The sequence below is a fragment of the Xyrauchen texanus genome, chromosome 1 (assembly GCF_025860055.1).
Source record: "Xyrauchen texanus isolate HMW12.3.18 chromosome 1, RBS_HiC_50CHRs, whole genome shotgun sequence".
Classification (NCBI taxonomy): Eukaryota; Metazoa; Chordata; class Actinopteri; order Cypriniformes; family Catostomidae; genus Xyrauchen; species Xyrauchen texanus.
The window spans coordinates 63,369,394-63,397,008 of NC_068276.1; the positions used below are offsets into that span (position 1 = coordinate 63,369,394).

Sequence of the window (27,615 nt, forward strand, 5' to 3'; positions counted from 1 at the left end):
TCTCCAGATATAAGAGGAGATGGAATCTGGGGCCCACGGCCTGCCCGAACAACCAGGAGAAAACCTCAGGTTTTCAAAGTTCTGGATATATGTGAGGCTTTCATTTCATCATTTGCTGGCAAATCTCATGAGCTTATCGATGTGGTACACCGTTTGGGAAAAGTGAGGAGTGACGACGCTCTGTCCTCTGTTCAAAAATCTTGCTGAATTATTTTAAAGTTCACAATGCGTCATCTTCATGACATGCTCTGGAAAGCTACAAAGAACTTCTTATCTGGCAAAACACCACTTGCATTTCGCAGAAGATATGTCCCCCAAAGATCAAGAGCAGCGTAACTAACTTTGGCCTCTTGTTGAGAAAGCTCGGCAGCAAGGACGCCACGCTTACTTCTTGATCCACAGGTGTATGTTGATGGTAAAGAACTTGTTTTGCAGAACATGGAGATAGCCGAGTGAATTGAACTTGAATTAGCTTGCGGTTCTGCTCTGCCTTTCTCGATGCATTTCTGGCCTGATAAAGATCACTTTGATGTTTTCAATCTTCAAAATGCTAATTGAAAGGTTAAAAGACTATTTTAATAAGTAGTCACTTTGAGGTATCCAGAAGTGGATTTTTGACTTTATTTAGCCAATTTTAATATATGTATGTGTATGTATGTGGGTTTGTATATATATATCTGGTTAATATCTGACTCTTTATTTGATTATGTCACTAAGGTTGAAATTTTGCATTCTCCATTGTCCGATAATAAATCCATAATTCTATCTTTTGATAACTCATTTTCTTATTCAAGCACCTATAGTTCATATTGGAAACTAAACTCTGCTTTATTAGAGGATGATGACTGAAGTAGTTCACTGTAAGGTGATCAATAATTACTGAATTTGATTTTCCTCATTGAGAACTATTAACTAACTATGGCTAATTTAAAATAACTACTAATTATGAATTACTAATCAAAACATTAACATGTGTCTAAAATATTAATGATTATGTTGTTATTGTGAACATAATCATGAAATGCACCTTCAGAGAAACATGCACCTCAAGTGTGTTCTTTGCTGTAATTCATTTATGAACATAACAGCTCTAAAAATCAAGGCTACAGCGTCTGCTAGAGTATAATATGGGGCTTTTCACTGCACGTTACAACTCGACTCTGCTCACTTTTTTGGGGGGTTTCCACTGTGGATAGTACCTGGTACCTGATACTTTTTTGTTACCACCTCGGTTGAGGTTCCAAGAGAGTCAAGCTGATATTAAATATGACGTCAAAATCCTGCAGATCACCGATTGGTCAGAAAGAATCGTCACTACCAGTGCCACTGGATTTCCAACACACGATATCAACCCGCTAGTTTTAAAGTTAGCAACAGCGATAACAGTATCATTTGTTCAGGCGACTTTCAAATTGTGAAAAGAGAAATGTCTGTGTGCAAAACCACGCCGTGGTCAATAACTATGTGCAGACGGTCCACTCATTAGCGATGAGTGAAACGAAAAAGTGTCTAAGGAAGTGTCTTAGCTGTTGGCCGCACACGGCTACCACCGGACCTACCAACAGTGAAGGGAAAAGTAAAATTTTTTTTTAAAGTGACTACAGAACCATCAAGGAAAAGTGGAAGTGGTTCAACCAAATGGACGCTATCTAGACCGGCGAGCAATGGAGGGAGAGTGCGCTGGACTGTTGGAGTCCACGATGGTGGATGGTACGTTTTGTTACATTAACTCTACACTCTGCTTGAATGCTTCATTTTATTTAGTTTAGTTGACCAGCTACTGGAAGCTTGCTTCTAAAACAACCAGGCCAATTTAACTGTTATACTTGTGTAAAATCACCATGCAACAACAGCTTTATGCAGCACAATGAACTAGTAGCTAACATCTAGCGGTCGTGTTATTGTTTTGGTCAGTTTTTGCCGTGTTTAAGATGATGTCATACAGTAGAGGCGGTGCAACTATGACGATCAGCCTATTATCCCACCCAAGTTTAGGTGGCACTAAACTGCAGTGGAAATTTAAGCACAGAAATGTAAAGCAAGTAGAGTTGAGGCGAGTCGAACTGTAACGTGCCTTGGAAAAGTGCCAATAGTCAGTTTACCTTACAAAAATGTATGGATTGCTTGGGATATCTCTTCTGTTAAAATAATATTGGCAACCCATAAGTAATGAGCCAAGTGTTACCACATAAGAATGACTAATTATTTTAAAGTGAGGGTCATGGTAATGCATTATAAAACATTGACCCCCCTCACCACAACATTGACCCTCCTCACCATTCTAAACAGCTCTGTGGCAGTCATTCAGGTCCCTGGGCACTACCATCTCACAGGACCTGAAGTGGGTCACCCAAATTGAAAAAGGCTCAGCAGAGGTTGTACTTGCTACACCAGTTGAGGAAGTTCAACCTGCCACAGGCACTGCTGATACAGTTCTAGTCAGCTGTCATTGAGTCTGTCCTCTGCCCCTCAATAACTGTCTGGTTTGTTTCAGCTATGAAATCTGACATCAAAGGACCACAAAGACAGTTCGGACTGCTCACTGCCGCGGCCCCCCTGTTCCTTTCTTCCCGGAAGTGCATGATGAGCTGATGAGTTCGTGGAGAACACCCTTCTCCACCTGTCACCGTGCCTCTCGCTCATCTGCTCTCAATAACCTCGATGGCAGAGTGGCCCACGGGTACACAGTGGTCCCCCAGGTGGATAGAGCGGTTGCGATCCACCTGTGCCCTGAGAACGCTACCACCTGGCAGGGTTGCCCTGTGCTTCCCTCCAAGGCCTGTAGGATGACGTCTTCACTGACCTCCAAAGCCTACAGCACCACTGGACAGGCCTCTTCCGCCCTGCATGCCATGGCCCTCCTGCAAGTCCACCAGGCCAAGGCTCTTAAAGATCTGCACTTGGATAGTCCTGATCCCGACGTGCTACAGGAACTGCGCTCAGCGACCGACCTCACCCTCAGGGCCACGAAGGTCACAGCACAGTCACTCGGGCAGGTGATGGCCACTCTCGTGGTTCATGAATGGCATCTTTGGCTGAACATGATCGAGATGCGCGAAGTGGACAAAATGTGCTTAGTCGACGCACTTGTCTCCCAGTTCAGCCTTTTTGGCGACACTGTAGAGAACTTCGCCCAGCAGTTCTCAGCGGTGAAAAAGCAGACGGAGGCCATATCTCACATCATGCCCCGGGGCACCTCCAGCACGGGCATGCCCCGTCTGCCCACCGAGGGCGTCCTCCTGTGGCACCTAAGAAACACACAGCTCCGCCTCAACCCGGGCCCAGCTCTCAGCCCCAGCGTCGAGCACCCCGCAGGGGGCGCACGCCCCCCTGTCTCACGAACCCCTTCGAGGACCCGGAAGGCTCCCAAGCATTCCTAAGACTGACGACCCAGGGATGCCGGGTGTTCCGGGAGGGAGGTAAGTGCTTTGAGTCTTCTCTCAGCACCAGAGCCTCAGGACGCGTTTTGCCTCTCGACGGAGCATTACCTACTCCGCCCGCTGTGAAGCCCCGCCGGGTACGTAAAAAATTATCGTCCCCTTAGTGCCCCTAGCACGGAGCTTGGACGCGTGGCTCTCACTTCCCAATCCGTCACGCTGGCTGGCCAGGACCATTCGACTCGGTTGTGCAATTCAGTTTGCCAGCCCCCCCCTTTGGGGGCATCCGATTAACCGTACACGGTGAACATGCAAAATCCCTGCGCGCGGAAATCGCGACTCTCTTACTCAAGAGTGCGATAGAGCCTTTCCCTCCAACAGAGATGAAGAAGGGCTTCTACAGCCCTTATTTCATCGTACCCAAGAAAGGCAGCGGCTTCCAAACAATCTTGGACTTGCGAGTTTTGAAACTCCCATTCAAAATACCCAACGAAAGACACATTCTAACTTGCGTCTGGCATCTAGATTGGTTCGCAGCGGTAGACCTGAAAGATGCATACTTCCACGTCTCAATATTGCCTCAACATCAACCCTTTCTACGGTTCACGTACGACGGCCATGCGTATCAGTACAAGGTCCTCCCCTTCGGCATGTCCCTGTCCCCTCGCGTCTTCACGAAGGTTGAAGAGGCAGCCCTTGTCCCGCGTCGGGAAGCAGGCATCTGCATTCTCAACTACCTCGATGACTGGCTCATTCTAGCCCAGTCTCGAGTGTTACTATGCGTCCACAGGGACCAGGTGCTCAGGCACCTCTGCCATTTAGGGCTTCAGGTCAACTGGGAAAAGAGCAAGCTCACCCCAGTTCAGAGCATCTCTTTCTCGGCATGGAGTTAGACTCAGTCTCAATGTTAGCACGCCTCACAAACGAGCAGGCGCAGTCAGTGCTGAAATGCTGCCAAACTTTCAAACCTTGGACAATCATCTGCTTTCTACGGACAGGAGTCCCTTTGCAGCAGGTGTCCTGACGCATCCTGGTTACCACAGGGAATGGAGCGGTTTCATGGGGGTATCGGGAGGGTACAGGTGGATGTTTCATGTGACCCGTCCCAAGAGGGGGTTACCCCCACAAGGCTGGGTGCATAACCTTCAGGGTTTTTTTCTTTTCTTTTTCTTTTTAGAAATAACTGCCCTGAGGTCTTGCTTTGGGGGCTGCTGAGGGCGACGAACCGGCCCCCAGTCTTTATGAGGGGGAGCATGATCTCCACGCTTTGTTTTTGAGCCTCCCATCTAGAAGGGGCGGGGCTGGGTGGCCGACGGCCCCTCCCCCTGAGTGTGGTGAGGAAGGAATTGCCCGAAGGCTTCCTCATGACTTTTTGCCTCCTGTAACCTGGTGATAACTATATTCAAAGCGTCACCAAATAAGATAGAAGGTGAAACCGGGGCATCGAGAAGGAAAGATTTGTCCTTGTGTCTGATGCCCCATAGGTTAAGCCATAAGTGTCTCTCCATGCTGACTAAAGCAGACATAGACCGGCCAATGGGGCAGTCCGTCTGCTTGGTCATGCAGAGAGACAGATCCGTGGCTCGACGAAGCTCAGAGAAAGCCTCTTCTTTGGTGCCCGCACTCAGGTCCTTCAACAGATTAACCTAGTACGCCTGTAACACTGCCATAGTGCGCAGGGCAGCACCAGCCTGACTTGGAGGTGGTCCTGCACAGCTTTGTGGGGAGAGTGGGTCTCTTTAGCGATGATGCTGAGCCAGGCGAGAGATAACCCGCAAGTGTCCCTTCTACCAGCGGCATCACCGAATACCCCTGAGCCTCAGCACCCACGATAGTCTAATATGTCAACGTCAAGGGCACAAAGACAAGGGAAGTATAAGGATTCCTCCATGAATGAGAATGCTCGTTATGGAGGTCATAGAAGAAAGGAAGGGACTGATATAGCGTTCCCTTCCCTTTTTTATTTATTTATTTCATTTTTTTATTTATTTATTTTTGGCCACCAGATATAAATCTGTCTTCTAGTTTGGAGCGTTTGGGGGGGTCTCTTGTTCGCGTGGCCAGTCTAACTGATGGAGTGGTGGTGGCGTAGTGGCTAAAAGCACAGGGCTGTTAATCAGAAGGTCGCTGGTTCTAACCCCACAGCCACCACCATTGTGTCCTTGAGCAAGGCACTTAACTCCAGGTTGTTCTGGGGGGATTGTCCCTGTAATAATTGCACTGTAAGTCACTTTGGATAAAAGCGTCTGCCAAATGCAACTACCTCAAGTAATTCCTCAGCCACTTTATTATTGTGCATGTTATGTACAGAGGTTCAGCATCCCCCTCATGAACCGAAGATGCGCCGAGGCACGCTTCAGGCTTAATAGAAGGATCAGCTGGATCTGGGGAGAGAGCGAGCGATAGGGACGGACCCGTCTCTTGCTCCTCAGCCAGATCTATGTGAGAGCTCCATGACGAAAGAGTGGGTGCTGGCACTTGGAAGACAGTGTGAAGCATTTTGACTGTAAACAGATCACAATGCCTGCACCCGCCCTGCCGCAACGCAAGAGCAGCATGCTCTTCCCCCAAACACACAAAAAAAAACTGTTGTGTGTCCGTTTCAGCCATAGAGGGTTAACACGTGAAACACACAGCTTGCTTTGTTTATCAGTCATTCTTTTTTTTTTAATAAATGAGAAACAGAAAGGTTTCTGCGCATTGCCTAGCAATTCTAACTCCTAACAGAGGAGAGTAGAAAGTTTCTGACAGGCTCATGAAGCACACACACACACAAAGAGTGATCTGAATACAAAAGATCTGACGATGCACCTGTGACGCATCTATTTATAGCCCTGCAGCAGGTGCATCCAATGATGTCACCGGCAGAGGCTATAAATTCTGGTCAATGTTCATTGACGTGTTGCACACATATTCACACCTAAAGTTTTTCCCAAAGCGCTAACTCAGCGCAGCATCATAAGTGTAGCTTTTTGACTGGGAACACACTATGGAACACAAATTTTCACTCCAAATTAGAGTGTGCCAGAAGCTGTGAGGCGTGTCAAGGTGTTGTTGGGCATATTATAACAGGACTTTTATGTGGCATTGGCACAGTAAAGGCTTCTTTCTGGCAACTCAACCATGCAGCTCACTTTTGTTCAAGTATCGTCGTGTTGTGCTCCTTGAAACAAACCCACTGTCTTTCTCCAGAGCAGCCTGTGTTTCTCCTGAGGTTACCTGTGGGGGATTTCTTTGTATCTCGAACAATTCTTCTAGCAGTTTAAATCTTTCTTGGTCTATCTGACCTTGCCTTTGTATCAAGAGACCCCTGAATTTTCCACTTCTTAATAAGTGATTGAACAGAACTGACTGGCATTTTCAAGGCTTTGGATATTTTTTTATGTCCTTTTCCATCTTTATAAAGTTCCATTACCTTGTTCCGCAGGTTTTTTGACAGTACTTTTCTGCTCCCCATGGCTCAGTCCATCCACGTGAGAGCTAACAAATTAGAAATGAACCTTTAATTGACATTTAAACCTGTGTGTGTCACCTTGTGTGTCTGTAACAAGGCCAAACATTCAAGGGTGTGTAAACTTTTGATCAGGACCATTTGGGTGATTTCTGTTATCATTAGGATTTTAAAATGAGACAAACAACCATATGATCACTATCCTTAAATATCATATGCATGATCAGTCATATTTTCAAAATCAATGCCAAAATTTCACAATTTCTGCCAGGGTATGCAAACTTTTGAGCACAACTGTACTAATATAAACATCCTCTCACTTTCAACTGCTTTTATTTTCAGTAAACTTAACATGTGTAAATATTTGTATGAACATAAAAAGATTCAATAACTATGATCCGGGCTCTTTGCTGGTCATGGCAGAACACTGACACCCCTATCTTGCAGGAAATCACTCACAGAACGAGCAGTATGGCTGGTGGCATTGTCATGCTGGAGGGTCATGTCAGGATAATCCTGCAGGAAGGGTACCACATCAGGGAGGAGGATGTCTTCCCTGTAACGCACAGCGTTGAGATTGCCTGCAATGACAACAAGCTCAGTCCGATGATGCTGTGACACACCGCCCCAGACCATTACGGACCCTCCACCTCCAAATCGATCCCGCTCTAGAGTACAGGCCTCAGTGTTACGCTCATTAGTTCGACAATAAACGCGAATCCGACCATCATCCCTGGTGAGACAAACCTACGACTCATCAGTGAAGAGCACTTTTTTCCAGTCCTGGGTTTGTGCCCATAGGTGACGTTGTTGCCTGGTAACGACCTGCCTTACATCAGGCCTACAAGCCCTCAGTCCAGCCATTTGCGACTTGCCCTGGCAAAAAAATTCCATTAGTGCCATCTTTAAATTTGGCATAAGTGTAACGGTAGCCAGCTGGTAGGTAGCTGTGCAGTGTGTAAAAGCCTCACTCCCCCTGGTCTTAAGTGCACACTAGTGATTGACGTTAGAGTCAGTAGCCTTTCGCCTGCTCATTATTGTGCCCTCCACCCATGCTGGAGATCTCGGTTTGAGCGGGTTGAGTAGGACCGGTTGCATAAGTGCATGTTCTAATGTGCTGCACCTTATGCAGGTATGCAAACACAGTCCTTAATTTCAAACATTCACTCTCCCCATCCAGTCTTCTGCTAAACATGCTGGGAACTAGAAATCCCCTGCCCAGTTCAGCAATGCTGCATTAACACCATAAAAATAATAATGTATAGAAAATCACATTTAAAGTGTCAGAGCAGAGATCAGTAGTTCTCATAACCAGAAGTGTTCTTTCTCAATCAGTAAATAAATGTTTACAGATCAAAGCCAGCCTTTTTATGACTTTTTGCTTATTTTCTGATTATTGCAATGTTATGTGCTTTACGACTGATGATGGTTTGGAACGGTTACTGCTGAACTTTCAGTGAATCATATCCAAAGAAGGGCTGAGGGGACTATGGCGGGATACACCCCCACAATATTCAGATGAGAGGTCAAAAACATTAGCTGACGATACTTCAACTATTACGCCAGTCCTGGTTCAGTTTCAAAGTACTAATAGTTGTATTTTTATCATTACAAACCCTCTAATTATCTCTAAAGAATTATTTTATTTCACATTTCCTACACTTGTCATTTGAATCGATGTGTAAATTCTGGTGTATTGTGCCTCTGGTGTATGTGTAAATTATGAGTGCCTTACCGCATAAATCACGTTACAATTGGAAAATATGAATTACCCTTACAAAAATCGAAAGTTCATTTGCATGTAAAAATAATGACTGGCAAACTTGTGTGAAGTTTGCGGCAAGTTTAGGTTTTTAGTTAGGGTGCTTATAACATTTCTATTTCAAATTCTGTGTTCCAGTCCCAGCATCACTTGTAACACTCTCCAATATATTATAGAGGAGTTTACACTAATATTGGGATCTACCGTACTGTTTCTATTGATAGGTAATGGAGTGGAGAAAATAAATATATCCACACTGATGAAAAAGTCAATAAACCCAAGTGTATTTACAAAACCAATAATATTTACAATAATATCAAACAAGGTGTATATACAGGTAATAGTGAAGTCCAGAGTGCACAGAGATATTAACAGTGTTCAGATCAGCCTCACCGGTGTTTGTATCGATCCGTGAGCGTGATCAAGTGATGAAGTGATGAGTAGATGACAGACCAATGTCCTCCGATAAAAGTATTCCTGGCAGCGAGCCAACCGAAAAAACTTCAAGAGGAACGGCGTCCCAGCGCTTCCAAGTCAGTCACCAACGTAATTCTCTTATGAATGAGCGGGTTGGTTGTGCGTGAGCGTACTCGCAAATGAGCCCCGTTAATCGGCATAGCGGTTCTTTAAATGGAAACCGAAAGTAACTTCCTGAATACGTGGCAGGAAAACACGTAACATGAATTCACGCGAAGATCTCGCGTGAACAGAGATCGGGGACAAACACACAACAGCTGAGGGGAATGACAGATTACAGGGGAAAGTAATACAACTAATAGGCATAAATGACAAACATAATTAGTTTTCAGTCATTGAACCATATATAAAACCTTCCCTTATGTGGCCACGCTACATAGATCCCCCCCAGCCTTCGGCATAGGAGGAGATCGTCCGTACCAGCGTTTCAAGTTAACCACATTTATAATGTCTGTTTTACATGGGTCTCCCCAGCGAACGGTGTAATTTATTGGCCCCGTTTTTTTTAATACTTCAGCTGGACCCTCCCATTTGGGCGCTAGCTTAGCAGAGTATTTATTGGAGGCAGACGAGAGAGGGTGAGTTTTAACCCAGACTAGATCACCCGGCTGAAACTGCGCATCTTTCCGTCGGGCATTGTAGTATCTAGCTTGTCTAGATTGTTGCACTCCTACTCGAAGCTTTACCTCCTCTGCCATGGTTTTCTGTTTATCAATTAGGTTATACGAGGTTTGGTCAGGTGTGGGGTTTTTGCAGATTAACCTCTCCAGTGGACCGTGTAGCTGTCTGCCCATCATTAATTCAGCAGGTGCTCTACCTGTAGTTTCCTGATGTGCGGTGTTGATGGCAAACCTTAATTCAGGCAACCACTGGTCCCATCTATCATGATGTTGTCCCACATATGACGCAATCATTGTTTTTAACGTCCTGTTTACTCTTTCTGTCAGGTTTGTCTGAGGATGATAGCTGGTAGTGAGCTTTTGGATGCTTCCCCAGGACCTGCATAGCTCAGCAAGCACATTGGAGGTGAATTGGGCTCCCCGGTCGGAAATGAGGTACTTTGGCACCCCCCAACGGGTGAAGATTTCTTCCCTTAGAATTTGTACGATCTTAGGGGTCTTACTATCTCGAAGGGGGAACATCTCTACCCATTTGGTGTAATAATCCACAAACACCAGTAAGTAAGCATTTCGTTTCTTACTGGTCGGGAAAGGTCCCATGAAATCCATTCCCCAAGTGTGACCTGGTTCTGTCACTTGAGTATGTTGTAGAAAACCGCTGGGTTTTGTATTGTCATGTTTGTATTTTTGACATGTATCGCATCCTTTTACATACTCCCAGACATCCTTACGGACAGTTGGCCACCACGCCACCTCCAAGAGCCTCAGCAGTGTTTTTAGTCGTCCCAGATGTCCTCCCAGTGGGTTATCATGTACGTAGTGCAAGAAACCAGGAATTAATGCCTGAGGAACAACCAGTTGGAATTTATTCCCATTGTTCTTGACAGGAACCCGGCAATATAGCACCCCCTGGTGGACCTCAAAGGTAATTTGGTTTTCCTGAACCTTTCTGGTTTTTTGGGCCAGTTGGAGGAGAGACACCGTATTGTCATGACTTTGTGCTTGTGAGATTTCCTGTAACGTGTGGGGTATGTCAGAGGCACATTTTGGTTTTATTATGGCTAGACAGGGCACACCTTCACTTTCAGGAGCTTCACAGACTCGTGACAAGGCATCTGGTCCCAGGTTCAGACATCCTCTTCTGTGATGTACTTGGAAGATGAATTGCTGTAACCTAAGAGTCCACCGGGTCAGCCGAGAGGAGGTTTTAGGGCTATTGAAGGCCCACGTTAAGGCAGCATGGTCACTGTAAACGTCGAACTGTCTTCCTTCCAGGTAATGTCTCCATTTTTCCACCGCCCAGACTACAGCTAGACACTCTTTTTCAGCCGTCGAATAATTCAGTTCAGGTCCACGCAATGTTCGTGATGCGTATGCTATTACCCGTTCCCCTCAGGAGTTTGCTGGGTAATGATGGCTCCTAAGCCCACATCACTGGCGTCTGTATGAACCTGGAAAGGTTGATTGAGGTCAGGCTGCATCAATACAGGTGGGTCTTGTAACAGCTGTTTAATAGTCTCCAGGCTGGTTTGGCACTCAGGAGTCCAATCCCACTTAACTCCTTTCTTTTTTAGGTTGTTCAATGGAGCTGTGATGTCGGCAAAATGGGGAATGAACTTGTGGCACCACCCGGCTAATCCCAAGAAGCGTTGGAGGGCTTTAATGTCTTTGGGAGGAGGATATTCAGCCACCGCTCGGGTCTTTTCAGGGTCGACCTCCACCCCTTTCTCTGAGACTATATGTCCAAGAAACTTCAGCTGCTTCTTAAAGAAGTGACACTTCTTCATGTTCAGTGTAAGTGAAGCTTGGTGTAGTCGTTGCAGGATGGTGTTCAGGTGTTGGACATGTTCTGATAAAGACCTTGAATAGATTATGATGTCATCAATATAGACAAAGCAAAACTTCCCTCTCAACTCTGCTAGGACCTTCTCCATCAGCCTCTGGAAGGTGGCAGCGGCATTCCGTAATCCATATGGCATGGAGCAGAATTGGAATAGTCCTTGGGAGGTGATGAAGGCTGTTTTGGCTTTGCTACTTTCCTCCATTTCAACCTGCCAGTACCCTGACTGCAAATCCAATGTGCTGAACCAGGAGGCGCTTCCATGGACTCCAAGATGTCGTGGATGATTGGCATTGGATAAGCGTCAGGTACGGTCTTACTATTCAGTCTCCTATAGTCCACACAGAACCTGTAGGAACCATCGGGTTTGGGGACCAGGACAACAGGTGATGACCACGGAGAGAAAGAAGGCTCGATGATATGGTCCCGTAGCATTTGTTCTACCTGCTCATCGATAATCTTCTTCTTGAAGGGTGAGACCCTATAAGCTCTGGATCTCAAGGGCACTTCGTCAGAGAGTGTAATTTTGTGCTGTTCCACAGATGTTTTTCCCAGGACTTGAGAGGTGGTATGAGGCCAATTCTCCATCAGCTTTCTCAATTCGTCCTGATTGTCAGAGTCCCAGCTGGGAACAATTTGTGTGGGTAAGTCGTATGTGGCTGGATTCCAGGTTGGAGGTACGGCATAATAGAGAGTCACCGCAGCAGTCATGCCTAGGTTTTCACCCATTAGTCGTGAAGACAGTAGAGGATTTAGAAGTGCATTTAGAAATGGATGATAAACATATCCTTTGCCCATTTTCAGTCCATATCTCCATTGTCCGACATCCACTATGGCTTCAGCGGTTCTCAGGAAGTCCAGACCAGCTATAAGGGGAAATGCCAGGTGAGCATCCTTCATCACATAGGTGTCCAACCTGCATATTTTGTCATGCCACTCATAACAGACTGATCTCTTGCTAATCGCCTGGTGCATCTTTCCATCAGCCATAATGAACCATTGAAGAGGGGCTGAAGGGTCAGGTTTAGCTTCCCCTCTTAACTGTCTCCAGAGGCTCTCCTGCATAAGGGTGTATGTTCTCCCTGTATCCAGTACCGCCTTCACCTCTTGTCCTTTTATCATCACAGGCACTACTAGAAGAGATGTCATAGGGTGGGGTTGAGCAATGGATACTCCTGCTAGATTTTTAGCAGTATGGCGTTCAGGTGGTCTTTTATTTGTGGTTTCTTTGCTGTTCAATTTACCCACTTTCTGCCAGTAATCTTTTGCTCCCATCCAGTCCTTCTCCACCATAGATCCCACCTTCACCAGCTGTTCCACTGTTTTCACCGTGCCTCTCAGACAGCCCGCAACCCTTGGGTTGATGTTATTGAGAATACGGCTCACCATCTCCTCTTCAGTGATAGCTGGCTTCCATTTGAGGCAGAGAGCTCGGTAATCATAGGCGAAATCTCGCAAACGCTGATTGGGTTGCTGCACCAGTGATCTTAACCTGTCCTCCACTTCAGTGAGGTAATCATCTGGAAGAAAGGCAGACATGAAAGCATCTTTGAAGGATTGCCAATCTGTTACCTTGTTTTTTTCTGCCTTCCACCAGCTTAAAGCGGGTCCTTTGAGCACTGTACTCAGGGTGCCAACGAGCTCCACACTAGGTAGTGGTCTAATGGCCAGATAATTTTCGACCTGTTCGACGAAATGGAGTACGTCGGATGTTTCGCTAGACTCACTGAAGGAAGGAAATTCCAGGCGGATAGGGGGTTTCCCACAGAAAGATGACATACTGGGCATACATGAAGGGTGAGCCAGGTTCGATCTTTGTGCTCCAGCAGTGACGTCATAGGTAGCGTTGCCTCTATTTACAGGAGGGACTTTATGTCTTGTAGCTGGTACGGGAGTTGTAGATGGGGAAGGAGCAGGGTAAAAAGACTGTATTTGAGATCGAGATGGGGTACTGGTGAATCTTATTTTTTTCATTTGATTTTCCCATCTTGCATCTCTCCATGAGGAAACAATCCACCACCGCTCTCTCCAACTTCTCTACAGACCTCTGAAAATGATCTTCTAAGTCTGCTAAGCTAGCGTCCACTGACTCCGGAAACTAGTTTCCCTATTAAGGAACTCTCTACAGACTGTTGTAATTCCTGTTCATTATGTTGTATTTTTGCATTTAGAGCCAATAAATCCACCTTAAGTTTATCGATCTCCATCTGCATTGTCTGTACAACATTTATATTCATCATTTCTTTTTCATCATCATCATCCTCATCATCATCCGAATTATATAATGAACTAAGAATAGATGCTATTTCATCTGTCGGGTTACGTCTGGTAACAAACGGGCCCGCAGTGAAATCAGCATCCTTAGTTTCATCAGAGCTACCCCTGAACTCATGCACGTCAGTCTCAATTTCATCAGTATTTACATTCATTCTTCCTCCATTTACTTGCGTCATGTCTTCCATATTAATGAACACAATTAACACTATCAATAAATAGAAACAGCACGTCCCTGTACGGGCCACCACTATGTAACACTCTCCAATATATTATAGAGGAGTTTACACTAATATTGGGATCTACCGTACTGTTTCTATTGATAGGTAATGGAGTGGAGAAAATAAATATATCCACACTGATGAAAAAGTCAATAAACCCAAGTGTATTTACAAAACCAATAATATTTACAATAATATCAAACAAGGTGTATATACAGGTAATAGTGAAGTCCAGAGTGCACAGAGATATTAACAGTGTTCAGATCAGCCTCACCGGGTGTTTGTATCGTCCGTGAGCGTGATCAAGTGATGAAGTGATGAGTAGATGACAGACCAATGTCCTCCGATAAAAGTATTCCTGGCAGCGAGCCAACCGAAAAAACTTCAAGAGGAACGGCGTCCCAGCGCTTCCAAGTCAGTCACCAACGTAATTCTCTTATGAATGAGCGGGTTGGTTGTGCGTGAGCGTACTCGCAAATGAGCCCCGTTAATCGGCATAGCGGTTCTTTAAATGGAAACCGAAAGTAACTTCCTGAATACGTGGCAGGAAAACACGTAACATGAATTCACGCGAAGATCTCGCGTGAACAGAGATCGGGGACAAACACACAACAGCTGAGGGGAATGACAGATTACAGGGGAAAGTAATACAACTAATAGGCATAAATGACAAACATAATTAGTTTTCAGTCATTGAACCATATATAAAACCTTCCCTTATGTGGCCACGCTACACACTTTAAAGAAGAAACAAGAGTAAAAGACTCATAATTACATTTTAGATTGGAGAGGCTTTTCAATTACTGTCACAATGACATTAATACATAAGAATCACCATCATTTACTTTTTTGTTCATGCATAAATATAGGGTGAATATTATTTTGAATTGATCTTAACAAACGTCTTTAAACAAAACACTCTTTGTGATTGATAGAATAAATTAGCCATGTCCAGCATTTCCATGATCACCCAAAACATCATTATATGTTGGCAGTTAATTTGCCTAATTGCTAGAACACACCTTTTTTCCATTCAACATAGTAAAACTAACTTGAGAGAATTTCAGGTCAACTCATTTTTATTTGTATAGTGCTTCCTCTCAGGCTAAACAGAATGAATGTAATGCCAATATTACTTATACAATATTACCTTTGATTGACAATTCATTTACTGTCTATGTATTCCATTTTAAGAGAGTGTAGTCCATCCTATGACCAAGATGATGCAGGCAGAGGTGAGTGAGGTGCATCACAGTTTATATAAATTCAGCTCGTTAAACTTAGCAAACTTGTGTGTTCAGTGCCCAAATGCTTAATACGTGTTTTTAGAAGAAATGGTGGCACACGGTAAACACTCCTCTGTCCCAACTTATTTGGTGTGTCTTGAAAGTTTGAATATAAAATATAAATAAATAATAATACATTCACATGGTAAAACATCAAATCGTGTAAATCAATAGACCGAGGTGATGCAGGCAGAGATCAGAGATGTGAAACGCAGTTCAACCTGGCTGGTAATTTCGGTGTGGTCCATCCTAAATCCAAGGTTCAGACAATGGCATATGAAGTGTCCCATGTCTTATGGTTGGAGTTGGCAAAGTGTTTCAGTCAAATGAAATCGATTCTTTAATTAGGATCAGTGTTCAGTTGACATATGATGGTCAGTACTATGTTACTGTGGCAGGGTGGAGGGCGAGGCCGGGTCTTTATTCCGCACACCTGGCCCCTAATTGGGTTGATTAGCCTGAGAGGAATAAGGGCTGACTGGAGACGGCTGTGCAACGGAGAGAGAGATTTACGGACAGCTGTCCGACCCCTGTGTGTGTGTTTGTCTTTTTGGTTTATCATTATAATATTATTTACTATATAATTTATCACTACAACAAGAGACAGGTGTTAGAGATAATTACAAACCAGGTGACAAGCCTTACCGCTCTCTCTCTCTCTCTCCCGCAGACCGACACACGACCACGCCCCCCATGCCACAGAGACGTTGTGTCCTCCAGGCCACTTCACTTTAGTGGCCGGACCAATTACGGCTCCTCAGAAAAATCTTGAATGAACTCATAGTATTTCCTCACCTTTATACCCGTTTGTCCGGGGCGGGGTATGCAAATACTGTCTGCCAACTTCTCATTGGCCTTTTTTCATAGTTCAGAGGCATATTCGGCGCTCAAGAGAGACCCCTAGTGACGCTTCTCAGACACAACGTCTCGTTCCCTCCATCAGGGAATGGAGGTTACATACGTAACCTAGACGTCTGGATCTGTACACTGAAAAATATTGAGCTGGTTTTACTCAAACAAATTGAGGCAACTATTTGCATCAGTCGTTTGAGTATTTTGAACTCAAATCATTTTAGTTTGACATATTAGATTTTACATATAATGCCAACTGAAATTTATCAATTTAATGGCCATTTTTTTAAGGTATAAAGGCAATATTTATCTTGTTGGGAGCTACCACTATCAAGTCATATTTACTTATTTTTTCAGATAGGTTACACAGATTTTTAAGTTAGTTACACTTGATTTGCTAGTGAAATTGCACTTGAAAATGCATTTTCTTATATTCCAAGTTTCCTAATATAACCCATTGATTATAAAAAGTGTTTCAAAAGCAATTCTAAATATTTATTCATATTACAATGTTATAAATTCATTAAACATTTCAACAGCAATAAATTTGCAAATGTATCCAATAAAAATAGAAAAACAAAAAACACCTACTTATATAGACTAAAACACAAATGGGAGTGCAAAAAACAGGTTTGGTATTAGTATCTGTCATCTCCATGAATTACAGTTAACCTTCTTTCACTCACTCAATGTTGTGTCGATGTAGTGACACTAGAGGTAGCTCCTGGGAGCCCCAGACATCTCTGATCTTTGAGAAAAGGCCAATGAAAATTGGTGAGTTAAATTTGCATGCCACTCCCCCAGACATACGGGTATAAAAGGAGCTGGAATACTACCCACATTCAGACTTCTTCTTTGGAGCCGAGCGGTTGTATTCACTGAGCTGAATTTCTCTGCCGATCTCTGAATCTCTGAATCCAGTAAAGCTTTTGGATTTATGGCACATTAAAGTAGTTTATCCCCCTCTTGCACCGATTGAGTGCAGAGAATGCCCATGGGTGCCTCAGCAGCCTAAAAGAGTATATTCTTACTCTAAAAGAATATATTTCCCTTTTAAAAGAGTGGCACTCATTTAAAGTGTCTTCAGGTTCTCACTACTAGAGCATGATTATGGCAACATTGCAGTGAAAGCTGTAGTCCTTCTACAGACCTTCTACCTTCGGGATCAAGGCAGCGTCAATTAGCACTGGGAGCGATTTGGGGATTTCAATGGGAGCCGCTCCACCAGGAAACCCCTTCGCGGACCTCATGGGCAGAGGCCTCTCTGTCCCCGGTCACCATGTTTGTGGGTGGATATACCATAGGATCTACCATGGGTCCCTTCCACATGACGTGCTTCCGACTGGATTCGGTAAGTCCATGTATCCTATTCCCTCTCTAAAGCCCCCCCCCTCCCCTGGGCAGGTTGTGGTCTCTGCGGTGTCCTCCTCTTTGGAGGTATACCCCCCGATGTGCACCTTACAGTATATGGCCCCCAGCTGAACGATTTTGTTCCTTTTGGTAAAAAAGAGAAGAGGCCGCAGCTGTTCAGCCTGTCCTTATTTTTTGAACAGTCGGCTTGTCCCCAAGGTGCAGGTGACCATTTGATGCCTACAAGTGCATTGGTGGTAGTTGCATGATGGCCTGGTGAACTGGCTACAAGGCACACAGAGCTCTGCCCGTCTCGCACCCCCAGTCCATGTAACACAGTTCAATAGTTGTGTCATTATCCATAGGGACTCCTAGTGTCACTACATCGACGCATTGTCGAGTGAGTGACAGAAGGGGAACGTCATGGTTACTAATGTAAACTCCATTCCCTGATGGAGGGAACTAGACGTTGTGTCCCTCCTGCCACAACACTGAAACTGTGGGTTTGCATTCCAGCTCCTTTTATACCCGTATGTCTGGGGGAGTGGCATGCAAATTCAACTCACCAATTTTCATTGGCCTTTTCTCAAAGATCAGAGATGCCTGGGGCTCCCAGGAGCGGCCCCTAGTGTCACTAAATCGACACAACTTCTCGATCCCTCCATCAGGGAACAGAGGTTACGTTAGTAACCATTCTTAATGTTAAACACTAAATAACATTTAGAAAATAGTACTTTAAATGTGAGAGGTCTACGCCCCTGTATGTCATTTATTAGTAATGTACGGATGTTAGTGGCTAATTTTGCTCAACACAGGGGTAGAGAGGCACACAGTCGTTATGAGAGGGCACACTTCTGTCAAAAGTGTCCCCACCTGTCAAGCGCCTATGTCACTAATGCTACGGGAACACCCCTTTTCCTCCTGTCCCCTTTGTTGGCACATTACAGGAAAATAGTTTGAAGAATCAACAAATATTTTAGAACTTTTGACCAGTATAATCTAAATATCACCTTAATAATTATATGACTTATTCAAGTCAAATTTCAAAACTTTTTGCAAAGTTTCTGTTATAGACTCTCAGCCAGATAATGAAGACAATATTACAACAATAGTGCCTCCTGCACATTACTCAAACATGGTCAATAAGAACAGCAGACAGACCGTAGATTAATAGAGAAGTTGAGAGCGATCTGAGAGCTCAAGATGGAGAGAGTCTATTTAAAGATACAGCACATACAACACCAACTCACGGAAACAGAAATATGTCTGATTCAACAGACAATCCAAAGATTATTACAATAAAATAAGATACAAGTATATAAAATATGAAGAGATGAAACACATCAAAGTTACAACATGTACACAAGTCCATCATCTTTCACATGAACACAGACAGATGCATTTGATCTGTAACACACAGTAATAACTGCAGTCTTCACTCTCATCATCACTATAACACCAAACATTATTTATATATGAACAGAATAAAGAATACATGAACACTGAGACAGTAAATCTACAGTATAGACCTGTGCACCCACATCACCATCATGTGTTTTATCTTCAGAAGAATGTATTTTATAACACACACCTACAGACACACAAACACACACACACAAACACACACACAAATGACTCTTAATTCAGACTGTCTGTCACAATAAGATTTCAAATGTGTTCATTTCTCCTCTAAAGGAGGTCTGAAGCACAACAGTGAGAAGTGGAGCAACATTCAGACCTTTCTGAACACAGAGAATGATTTCTAAGAAGGGGAAAATGAATTAACTGAATCTGCTGCTGTGAATCTTTTGATCTTGTATTGGAGTTTGGAGCTTATATTATAAATAAATATCTGTTGTTCTCACACACTGGTTGAAACCACATATTTCTAAGAAGAGGAAAGTAAAATATATTGAGGTGAATCAGCTTGTGGAATCATTCAGTACTTACTAATAAACCAATGATGCAGAAATGTATTAATATATTTTGTTCTTCACACACTGAAACTGCAGATGAGAAACAAGGCAGAAGTCAAACCACAACTATGAGCTCATCTCTTTTAATAATAGAAAGCAATATGAAATAAATATATTAACAACATGACAAAGTGTTTTAATCTGAGTGTTAAAATCAAATCAAATACTTTAATCACTGTAGTTTTCACACAATAACAGGATTTTAGTGGAAAATGCTGATAATTATAAATGGACCAATTTATAGCATATTTATAAATAGATTTATAGCATGTATGTTTCATATTTATTGCACATAGCACATGGTTACTGTGCAACCAAAATCCCATAATAACCAGGAAAAAATTAAGTTTTGGTGCATAACAGGGCCTTTTAACTATAACCATGTCCAAAATACACAATTAACTTTTATTTTGAATTGTTGGTGAAAGATGAAACCAAGAGAGCTGAAACCACATCCATTACTCCACTGAACACTTTTAGACTGTGAGTTCTGAGTGTGTTTGATCACAAGACTGGCGTCCCCTTGCTGGAGGTCAAACTCATCAATGAGGGCATCATCCAGGATGTCCCGAGCCAGGACCCAACACCTCTCCTCAGGTCCATAACCCTCACATTCCCTTTTAAAAAAGAATAAGAAAAAGCTAAATTCCAACAATAAGAATGAATTAGGGTGTTTTCGCATCTGGCTCTTTGGAGGGAAGTCCAGTGATTGGTTGAAATGTTTTGCATGAAATGTCAAGACGGATCTGCGCTTCCAGAGTTCATCTGCCATGGTCCTGCAGGAGTCCAGTGAGGCTTATTTGGTCGGTCTGTTCGAGGACACCAACTTGTGTGCCATCCATGCCAAGAGGGTCACCATCATGCCCAAAGACATTCAGCTGGCACGCCGGATTTGCAGAGAACGCGCTTAAATCCACAGGGACGTCACACACATTAACCTAAAGACTCTTTAAAAAAATTCAGAGATTCACCAAACAAAAACAAACAAAAAAATGTTTTGGCTTCTAAAAAAGTTTGAAGATAAATAATTTTTAACAAAATATGAGAAGTCAACCCAAAATACATTGCAATAATTACACTCCCAAAACAAATGAATAATTGTTTCTTCAAACTGACAGAAGGAGCACATGGGGGAAACACTGTTATTGAATTTAGCAAGTTTATAATTTACTGGGTAGCAATTATGTATAATTTTAATAAAGACTTCAACAACTTTATTGGATAACAAATAATTTTGTCGTTGAAGCCGGAAATCTTCCTATTCTATATCAGTAAACTTACACAAGCAGGTAGAGAAATCTGAGATCAGTAAAGAATTAAATGAATTGTTTTTGGTTTGACATGCGACTGAAAAGACATCGGTCAACAAATAAATTAGTGATTTCAAAAATAGGAGGAGAGCATAAAAACCTTTACAAATATCCACAGATACATCCAGTGCCATTGCGGGATAGATAACCTGAGATAATCCATCTGCTTTGGACAGCAACACTTTACCTGTTATAGACTGATCACGCTGTAACCAGGAGTTTCATTTACAATGAGTAGCGAGGATAAGAGGATCAAAGTTACGATCTCTTTTTCTGATTTTTACATATAATTATACCAAAGTATTTGACTGGGATGTCAAAAATGTTAACCTCAGTGGAATGTTTTACATATAAAAGTTCACATTTGTGGATATTAAGAATTAAACCAGCAGATAAAAAAAAAACTTAATTATGTCTAAAGCAAAAAAAACTTTATTATTCAGTAATAGAGACGTGTCATCAGCCAAATGGCTTATTAATATTGATCGATTTGTCACAGAGAAACCTTTCAAATTACTATTTTGAATGTGGATTGCTAATAATTGCATAGGAAGCAGAAACCTATGGGTTGTACCATGTTGTAATTTGATTGAAGCCTCGGCATTATTATACAAAGTTTGAATTGCATTAATAAAATTGGGGTGAAAAATTGCTCAAATGTTGGTCATGATTACTCTGATTTAAATGTACACTTGTCATAGTTTAAGTGGTGTTAAATGAGGTCACAGCTTGCATGTCAAGACTGCACGGACCATTACACTTTTGACTTGACTCATTTATTCTGTCTAGCACTTAGGCAAAAGAGTGATTTGTTTTAAACTGGAAAAAAAATTGTGCCTAATCCTTCATGACATCATGTAATCTGAGTAGAAAGAGTGGTTTGCATAGAGGGTTGTGATATACTCAACTGTAAACATTAAACCTATAAAAAGACAGAATCAGGAGAAATCCACATCGGCAGGTTTCTCAATCACAGGTAAATTGTTTTGGCATTTTAGTACATCTTAATTCTGTATAATTTGTCACATAAATGATCTTTATCACCTTTAGAATGTTTCTGTAGTTATAATAATAATAATAATAATAATCTGTGTAAAAGTGTACTGAATTATCTTTTGTAAAACATTTAAAGTGCTGTGATTTATACTTTCAGATCTTTCTAAACTTTTACTTCTGCTGAAAATAAAAAAGATTATGAATGCATTTTAAATGTTCTTGTTGCAACTATACGCTTCAGTTCAGCAAAGAACACTTTTCTGGATTCTTGAGTTCTTGAGTTGATTATTATTTTTCTTGATGTTACATGTTATATATTTAATTCAATATTTCTTTATTTCATTTAGTATATGAGTGTGACATGATAAAATCAATCCAAACTATTCTAAACTAACTTTTATTATTATTATTCATGTGACTTTTATTAATAAAATTATGGATTTTGTACTATAAATAATCTAAAATTATACAATGATTATTAAAAATCTATACCAGTTAGATTACACTTTCCTTTACATTTATAAAAAATGTTAACTTAAATCTTGATGATGATCAGAATAAAATAAATAATCCATTAAAAAGTTATTTTGTACAGGTAATTATTTTATTTCAGTAGTTCTTGATTCTAGGTTTGTAACTGTGCAGTTAATATTGATTAAAGTTCTTGATGTTTCATTAAAGGTTCTTCAGATCAGTGTTTTGGTTTCTGGGTTCTTTAAAGCATCAGTTCAAACACTCAAAACACTATTTTAGCATCTTTTTAACATTTATGCATTTCAATTTCATAACAAAATTTCATAAATTATTTATTTTTTCTTTCAGTTTTAAGGAACAAGAGACACTAAAACGATGAATCTCATCTTGTTTATCTTCGGTAGGTACCGTGACTGTGTTTTAGAGCACTTCAGAAGACTGGGGCTAGTTGTCACACTTTATACTCTAGTGAATATTTCTCAGGGTTTAATCTAATCTAATCTAATCTAATCTAATCTAATCTAATCTAATCTAATGTAATATATTTACTCAGTGTATATTATATGGACACCACTGAAGATCTTTGTTTGATTAAACCAAACATGTTTTTTTTACTATAGGTTCATGCATCTCATCGGGTCTCTCCAAACAGTTTGTCTTTGTTAATGAACTAAAAACATATGATGATGCCCAGAGCTTCTGCAGAAAACATCACAATGATCTGGCCACTATTGAAGACATGACAGATCTGAATGATCTCCAGAACACTGTGAGCGGGATTACAGAACCATCTGCTTGGATCGGACTGAAGAAAGAAGGTCCTCCTCTCTGGTATTGGTCCCTTAACAACAGGGAATTCTACAGGGAAGGAGAAGCCGAATATAGAAACTGGAGAACTGGACAGCCGAATAACTTGGGAGGGAATGAAAACTGTGTTGTGATCGATGATGGGGGGAAATTCTGGGATAAGTCATGTTCTGACCAATATCAGTTCATTTGCTATGATGGTAAAGACACAATACATTTATAAAATAATGTGTGCATGTCAAACTATTTCCAATATGAAACCTGTTGTTCTGACCATTTAGATTTTTTAGATCATTATTTTCATGCAACTAAACACTTCTTTATTTCTCATTTCTGTCATGTGACATTTTAATAGTTTAAGTATTTAAAAACATATTACTTTAAACATTTGTATGAATAAATGCAAACATGATATTAAAAATACAACATGTTTCCAAAAGTGGCTTTAATCTGTAAATGTACAAAAGCCAAAGTAAATTATTAGAATATTATCTGTAAAATATTTCCTCTCTTTTTCTACCCAATATTAGAATATGTAAGAAATAGTTGAGCAACTTTCATTTGTTTTCTGGTCACAATAATTATGTTCTAAAGCTGCTTTTCAGGAAATAGTGTCATAACCAGTAAGCAAGCTTAAGACAGTCATAATGATGAATAATTAGTGTCGAGTTATCCAGGGAATTTTACTAACTATTTTCTCTAACTCAGAAATGAGCTTCATTCATTCACAAAGACACAGGGAACAACTTGTATTCATTTATCAACAGATTAATCAGTAGTCAGATCCAAGATTCAGATTGTCCAATTAAACTCAGTTTCAGTTCAATCCAGATAATCTCATCCGTTTGTTCATTTAGCTTCCTTCATGAATTTGCTTGTTAAGTTGCTTTCTTAACCACTTAGTGCGTTTTCCTCTTCTTTCCGTGTTTCCCTCACATCAGCCTTTAAGCCCGAATGCTTCTCCACACAGAAGACACTTGTGCCACTGGATATTGATCTCTTATCCCTCTTTCTGCACTCGGTTCTCTCCTCTCCTCGCATCCACCATGTGAGCTTTTACTTCCGTAAACTCTCGGCTGTTTCCGTTGCTTTTCTTCACTTTCCATCAGTCGCTTTTCACTACGTCACATTAATTCAGTGCCTGTTTTCTTTAAACATTTGTTATGCTTAAAACTGTGTTTAACTTCACAATTAGAAAGATACAAAACGTTCACAAACTTCTTATGAATGAATATGTACAAGAAAGGAGAAAGTTCAATCTTAGAAAGTTCAACTATATGCAGATTTCTTTTTATTACTTACTGTAAAAATACATTTTGTAACATATTATAATTCTCTCTGAATTTTGCCCCAGTTTGGAAACTCCTGGTGTAATAAATAAAGATTCAAAAACAATTATAATGTGTCACGACACAGAACACGTCAACTTCTCAAAAGTATTTCATGTCAACATGATCTCTTATTGTTATTAGGAAATGTGAATGTTGCACAGAGGTATGTGTTTATCAATCAAAAAATGACCAGGAACAACGCTCAGATGTACTGCAGAACGACACACACAGATCTGGTCAGTATCAGGAACCTGGAGGAGAACCAGCAGGTCCAGGCACTAGTACCATCAGGAGCAGTGGTCTACATCGGCCTCTATAAAGAATCTTACAGATGGTCAGACAACAGCAGTTCTTTATTCAGACGCTGGTCTTTAAATGAGCCTGACAACAGCGGACCGTGTGTTGAGCACATATTTCAGCAGAACGCATGGAGTGATCAGAACTGCAGCACAGCAAGACCGTTCATCTGCAGTGGTGAGATGCTTTTATATCAGTTTCTGGTGGTTTTCCCATTCTACTATCAGAGCAGTTCAAGTTTAAAGTACCACCTGAATGCAAAGCGAGTTCACAGTCAGCCCAGCCCATTATATTATGGATAAATTTGCCTGTATAGAATAGAGCAGTGGTATCCAAACTGGGTGCCGTGACAACTGGCTAGGGGTGCCGCAGAATTTAAACAGCCTAAAATAACTATCGTACCATATAATAGCCTTTTACAGCATGTATTTTAAAATATATCAAAAATGAATAAGAGAAAAAAACACTGATATATTTCATACATATTTAAAGTTTAAATATTTATTTATCGCAAATTGGACTGTTCTCAGGAGAGAATCGCCCCACCCTTTGAACAGCTCCGCCCTTTGTACTGGTGCGTGCTCATTTTTATATTTCACGCCAGAGATTGACAGGATAGGGCAAAGATGGATACATTTATAAGCTACCTGGCTTACGGTTTTACATGGATCGGAGATGCTAGCTGTCCCACACCTCAAGGCCTCATCTGAAAAGCTATCAAATATAGCAATGGTACCGAGTAAGCTGAAGAGACATTTAGATGCAAAACACCACGGTTTAGCCAGGAAAGACATAGAATACTTCAAGCGACTAAAAGTACAAAATGTTAAACAGAACCAACCAATGATGTCATGTGTGCGTGTGTCCGAGAAATCTCAGGAGGCAAGCTTCTTAGTAGCAGAGCTAATCGCCAAATCAAAGAAGCTCCATACCATTGCTGAAACACTCATTTTACCAGCCTGCAAGAAATGGTAGGGATAATGATAGGGGAGGACGCTGTCAAAGAAATGGACAAAATCCCATTATCTGACAACATGATAAAACGTCGCATTGATGACATGGCTGCTGATATAGAAACTCTACTAACCGAAAAACTAAACAAAAGCGGCAAATTTGCACTCCAAATTATTATTCTATAGATTGCAGCAGACACTGTCATCTCCTCGCCAGTGTGCGATATACTGATGAGGAATTAATTATGGAGAATTTGTATTTGTACTACAGAGTCGTGCAACAGGGGAAGAAATGTATATTGTCATCGATACGTACTTGATAGAACGTGGTCTCAACCGGGGCATTTGTCATAGTATTTGCACAGATGGAGCGGCATCTATGACTGGATAAGGAAAAGGACTGATAACTGTGGTGTAGAACCAAAACCCAGATGTGCAGATTACCCACTGCATGCTGCACCGTGAAGCACTCGTCGCAAAAGCAACGTCCCCAGACCTGACTGTAGCATTAGAACAAGCTGTCAAAATTATAAACTACATTGTCACAACCTTTGAAGCCCCGATTGTTTACCAAACTGTGCAATGAAATGGAGTCTGAGCATCAGAGTCTGCTGCTGCATACGGAGATATGCTGCCTGTGATGCTTTTAACCCTCTCTCATCAGAATCGGCAAAGATGTTGCCAATCAAAGCACAAGAAGAACTGTCGGAACTCCGTATGGATCACACTTTAAAATAAAAAGTTGGAGAAATATCTTCGGATGAATTTTGGCTGCATGTGGGACACGAGCACCCATCTATCTCAGAATGCGCCTTCGTCAATGTGCTGTTGCCGTTTTCAACCTCTTACTTGTGTGAGCTAGTGTTCTCATCCCTGGCATACGTGAAAAACAAAAAAAGGCAGTGCCTGTCAGTGGAGCACGATCTACGAGTTGCACTATCCTCAATCTACCCCCGTATCAAGAGGCTGTGCTCGCAAAAGCAGGCACCTGTATCCCATTAAAATGCTTGAGTACATTGGATAAGATGAGTTTATGTGTTTACATGCAACAGTCAAATCAGCGTAATGTGCAAAAATCTACTCATGTTGATGTTAATTCTTACACTGTTTATGACACTTAAACTGATAAAGGAACACGTTTAACACATTTACATGAACATGCACATAGTCGGCTTATTTAGCATAATCGTGTAAAAATGTGCATGTAAACGTGCTCAATTTCGGTCTTCATCTGCAATCCTACTTTATACACAACCCCAATCAAACACTTGTGCATAATATCACCACACCATCTCATGATTCTCTAAGAATGCATCAAAGTACACATGCGTCATACGGATGCTTTTGGAGCGTTTCACTTTGGATGTGTTGCCTCATAAATTATGTCAGTTTTAAGGTCGCTGTGTCAAATATAAAATAGTTTGAAACTTTAAAAATACATCTTGAGATGCTTGCTTTCGGAATTGCACTCCGTCCAGCAGAACTTGTCCTAATCGTATGTTTACGCTAGTGTCAAAGAAGCTTGTGTGTGGTTTGTTCTCTGTACAGCAGCATGTTGTCTATACAGCAGGAGTTTCGCTTACTGCCCCCTGCTGAAAACAAGTGGTACTTGAATTGCTCCAATAGTAGGAATATTCCTAATTACATGATTAATTGTATTTAATACAATATGTTTTATATGAAGTGTTAAACTGACAGCCCTGTTAAGGATGCATCCTTTTGCACCTCACTGTATCTACTGTTTGTTTCCACAGTGTTGAAGATGCAGATATTGAGAGTGAAGGTGAAATCCAGTCTGAATGTAAATGATCCTGCAATTATGACGACTGTCTTACAGAAGGTGAGTTTTATAAAGTGTGCTCATCTTCAGAGTTGTACAGACCCTACAGAAAGACCATATTAAACCAGCCTAAGGTGGTTTGCTGGCCTTCACTGGTCTCCAAGCAAGCTAGTTTTCAGCA

At 41.7% G+C, this 27,615-nt stretch overlaps 3 protein-coding genes across 7 annotated transcripts in view; 2 read left to right on the forward strand and 1 right to left on the reverse strand.

Moving 5' to 3' along the window:
• The window catches only part of LOC127643374 (uncharacterized), a 39,281-nt gene extending 24,596 nt beyond the window's left edge, over window positions 1–14,685 (reverse strand). Inside the window, exon 1 of the transcript XR_007970502.1 lies at window positions 14,297–14,685. The gene's annotated coding sequence lies outside the window, so the exon portion shown is untranslated. The remainder of the gene's footprint in view (window positions 1–14,296) is intronic.
• Window positions 1–27,615, forward strand: part of LOC127645778 (basement membrane-specific heparan sulfate proteoglycan core protein-like) — a 458,523-nt gene that overhangs the window by 103,459 nt on the left and 327,449 nt on the right. The gene's annotated exons all lie outside the window — the stretch shown is intronic.
• LOC127643210 (macrophage mannose receptor 1-like) overlaps window positions 21,738–27,615 on the forward strand; it is a 247,488-nt gene continuing 241,610 nt past the window's right edge. For 2 of the 5 annotated variants that reach the window (XM_052125929.1, XM_052125879.1), the window contains exon 1: window positions 22,612–22,666. In XM_052125929.1, the coding sequence (XP_051981889.1) occupies window positions 22,642–22,666 (25 nt within the window). In that variant the 5' untranslated portion in view covers window positions 22,612–22,641. Of the gene's footprint in view, window positions 21,773–22,611; window positions 22,667–27,615 lie in introns of those variants that run through there. The other 3 variants (XM_052125913.1, XM_052125862.1, XM_052125856.1) reach the window with 3 other exon arrangements.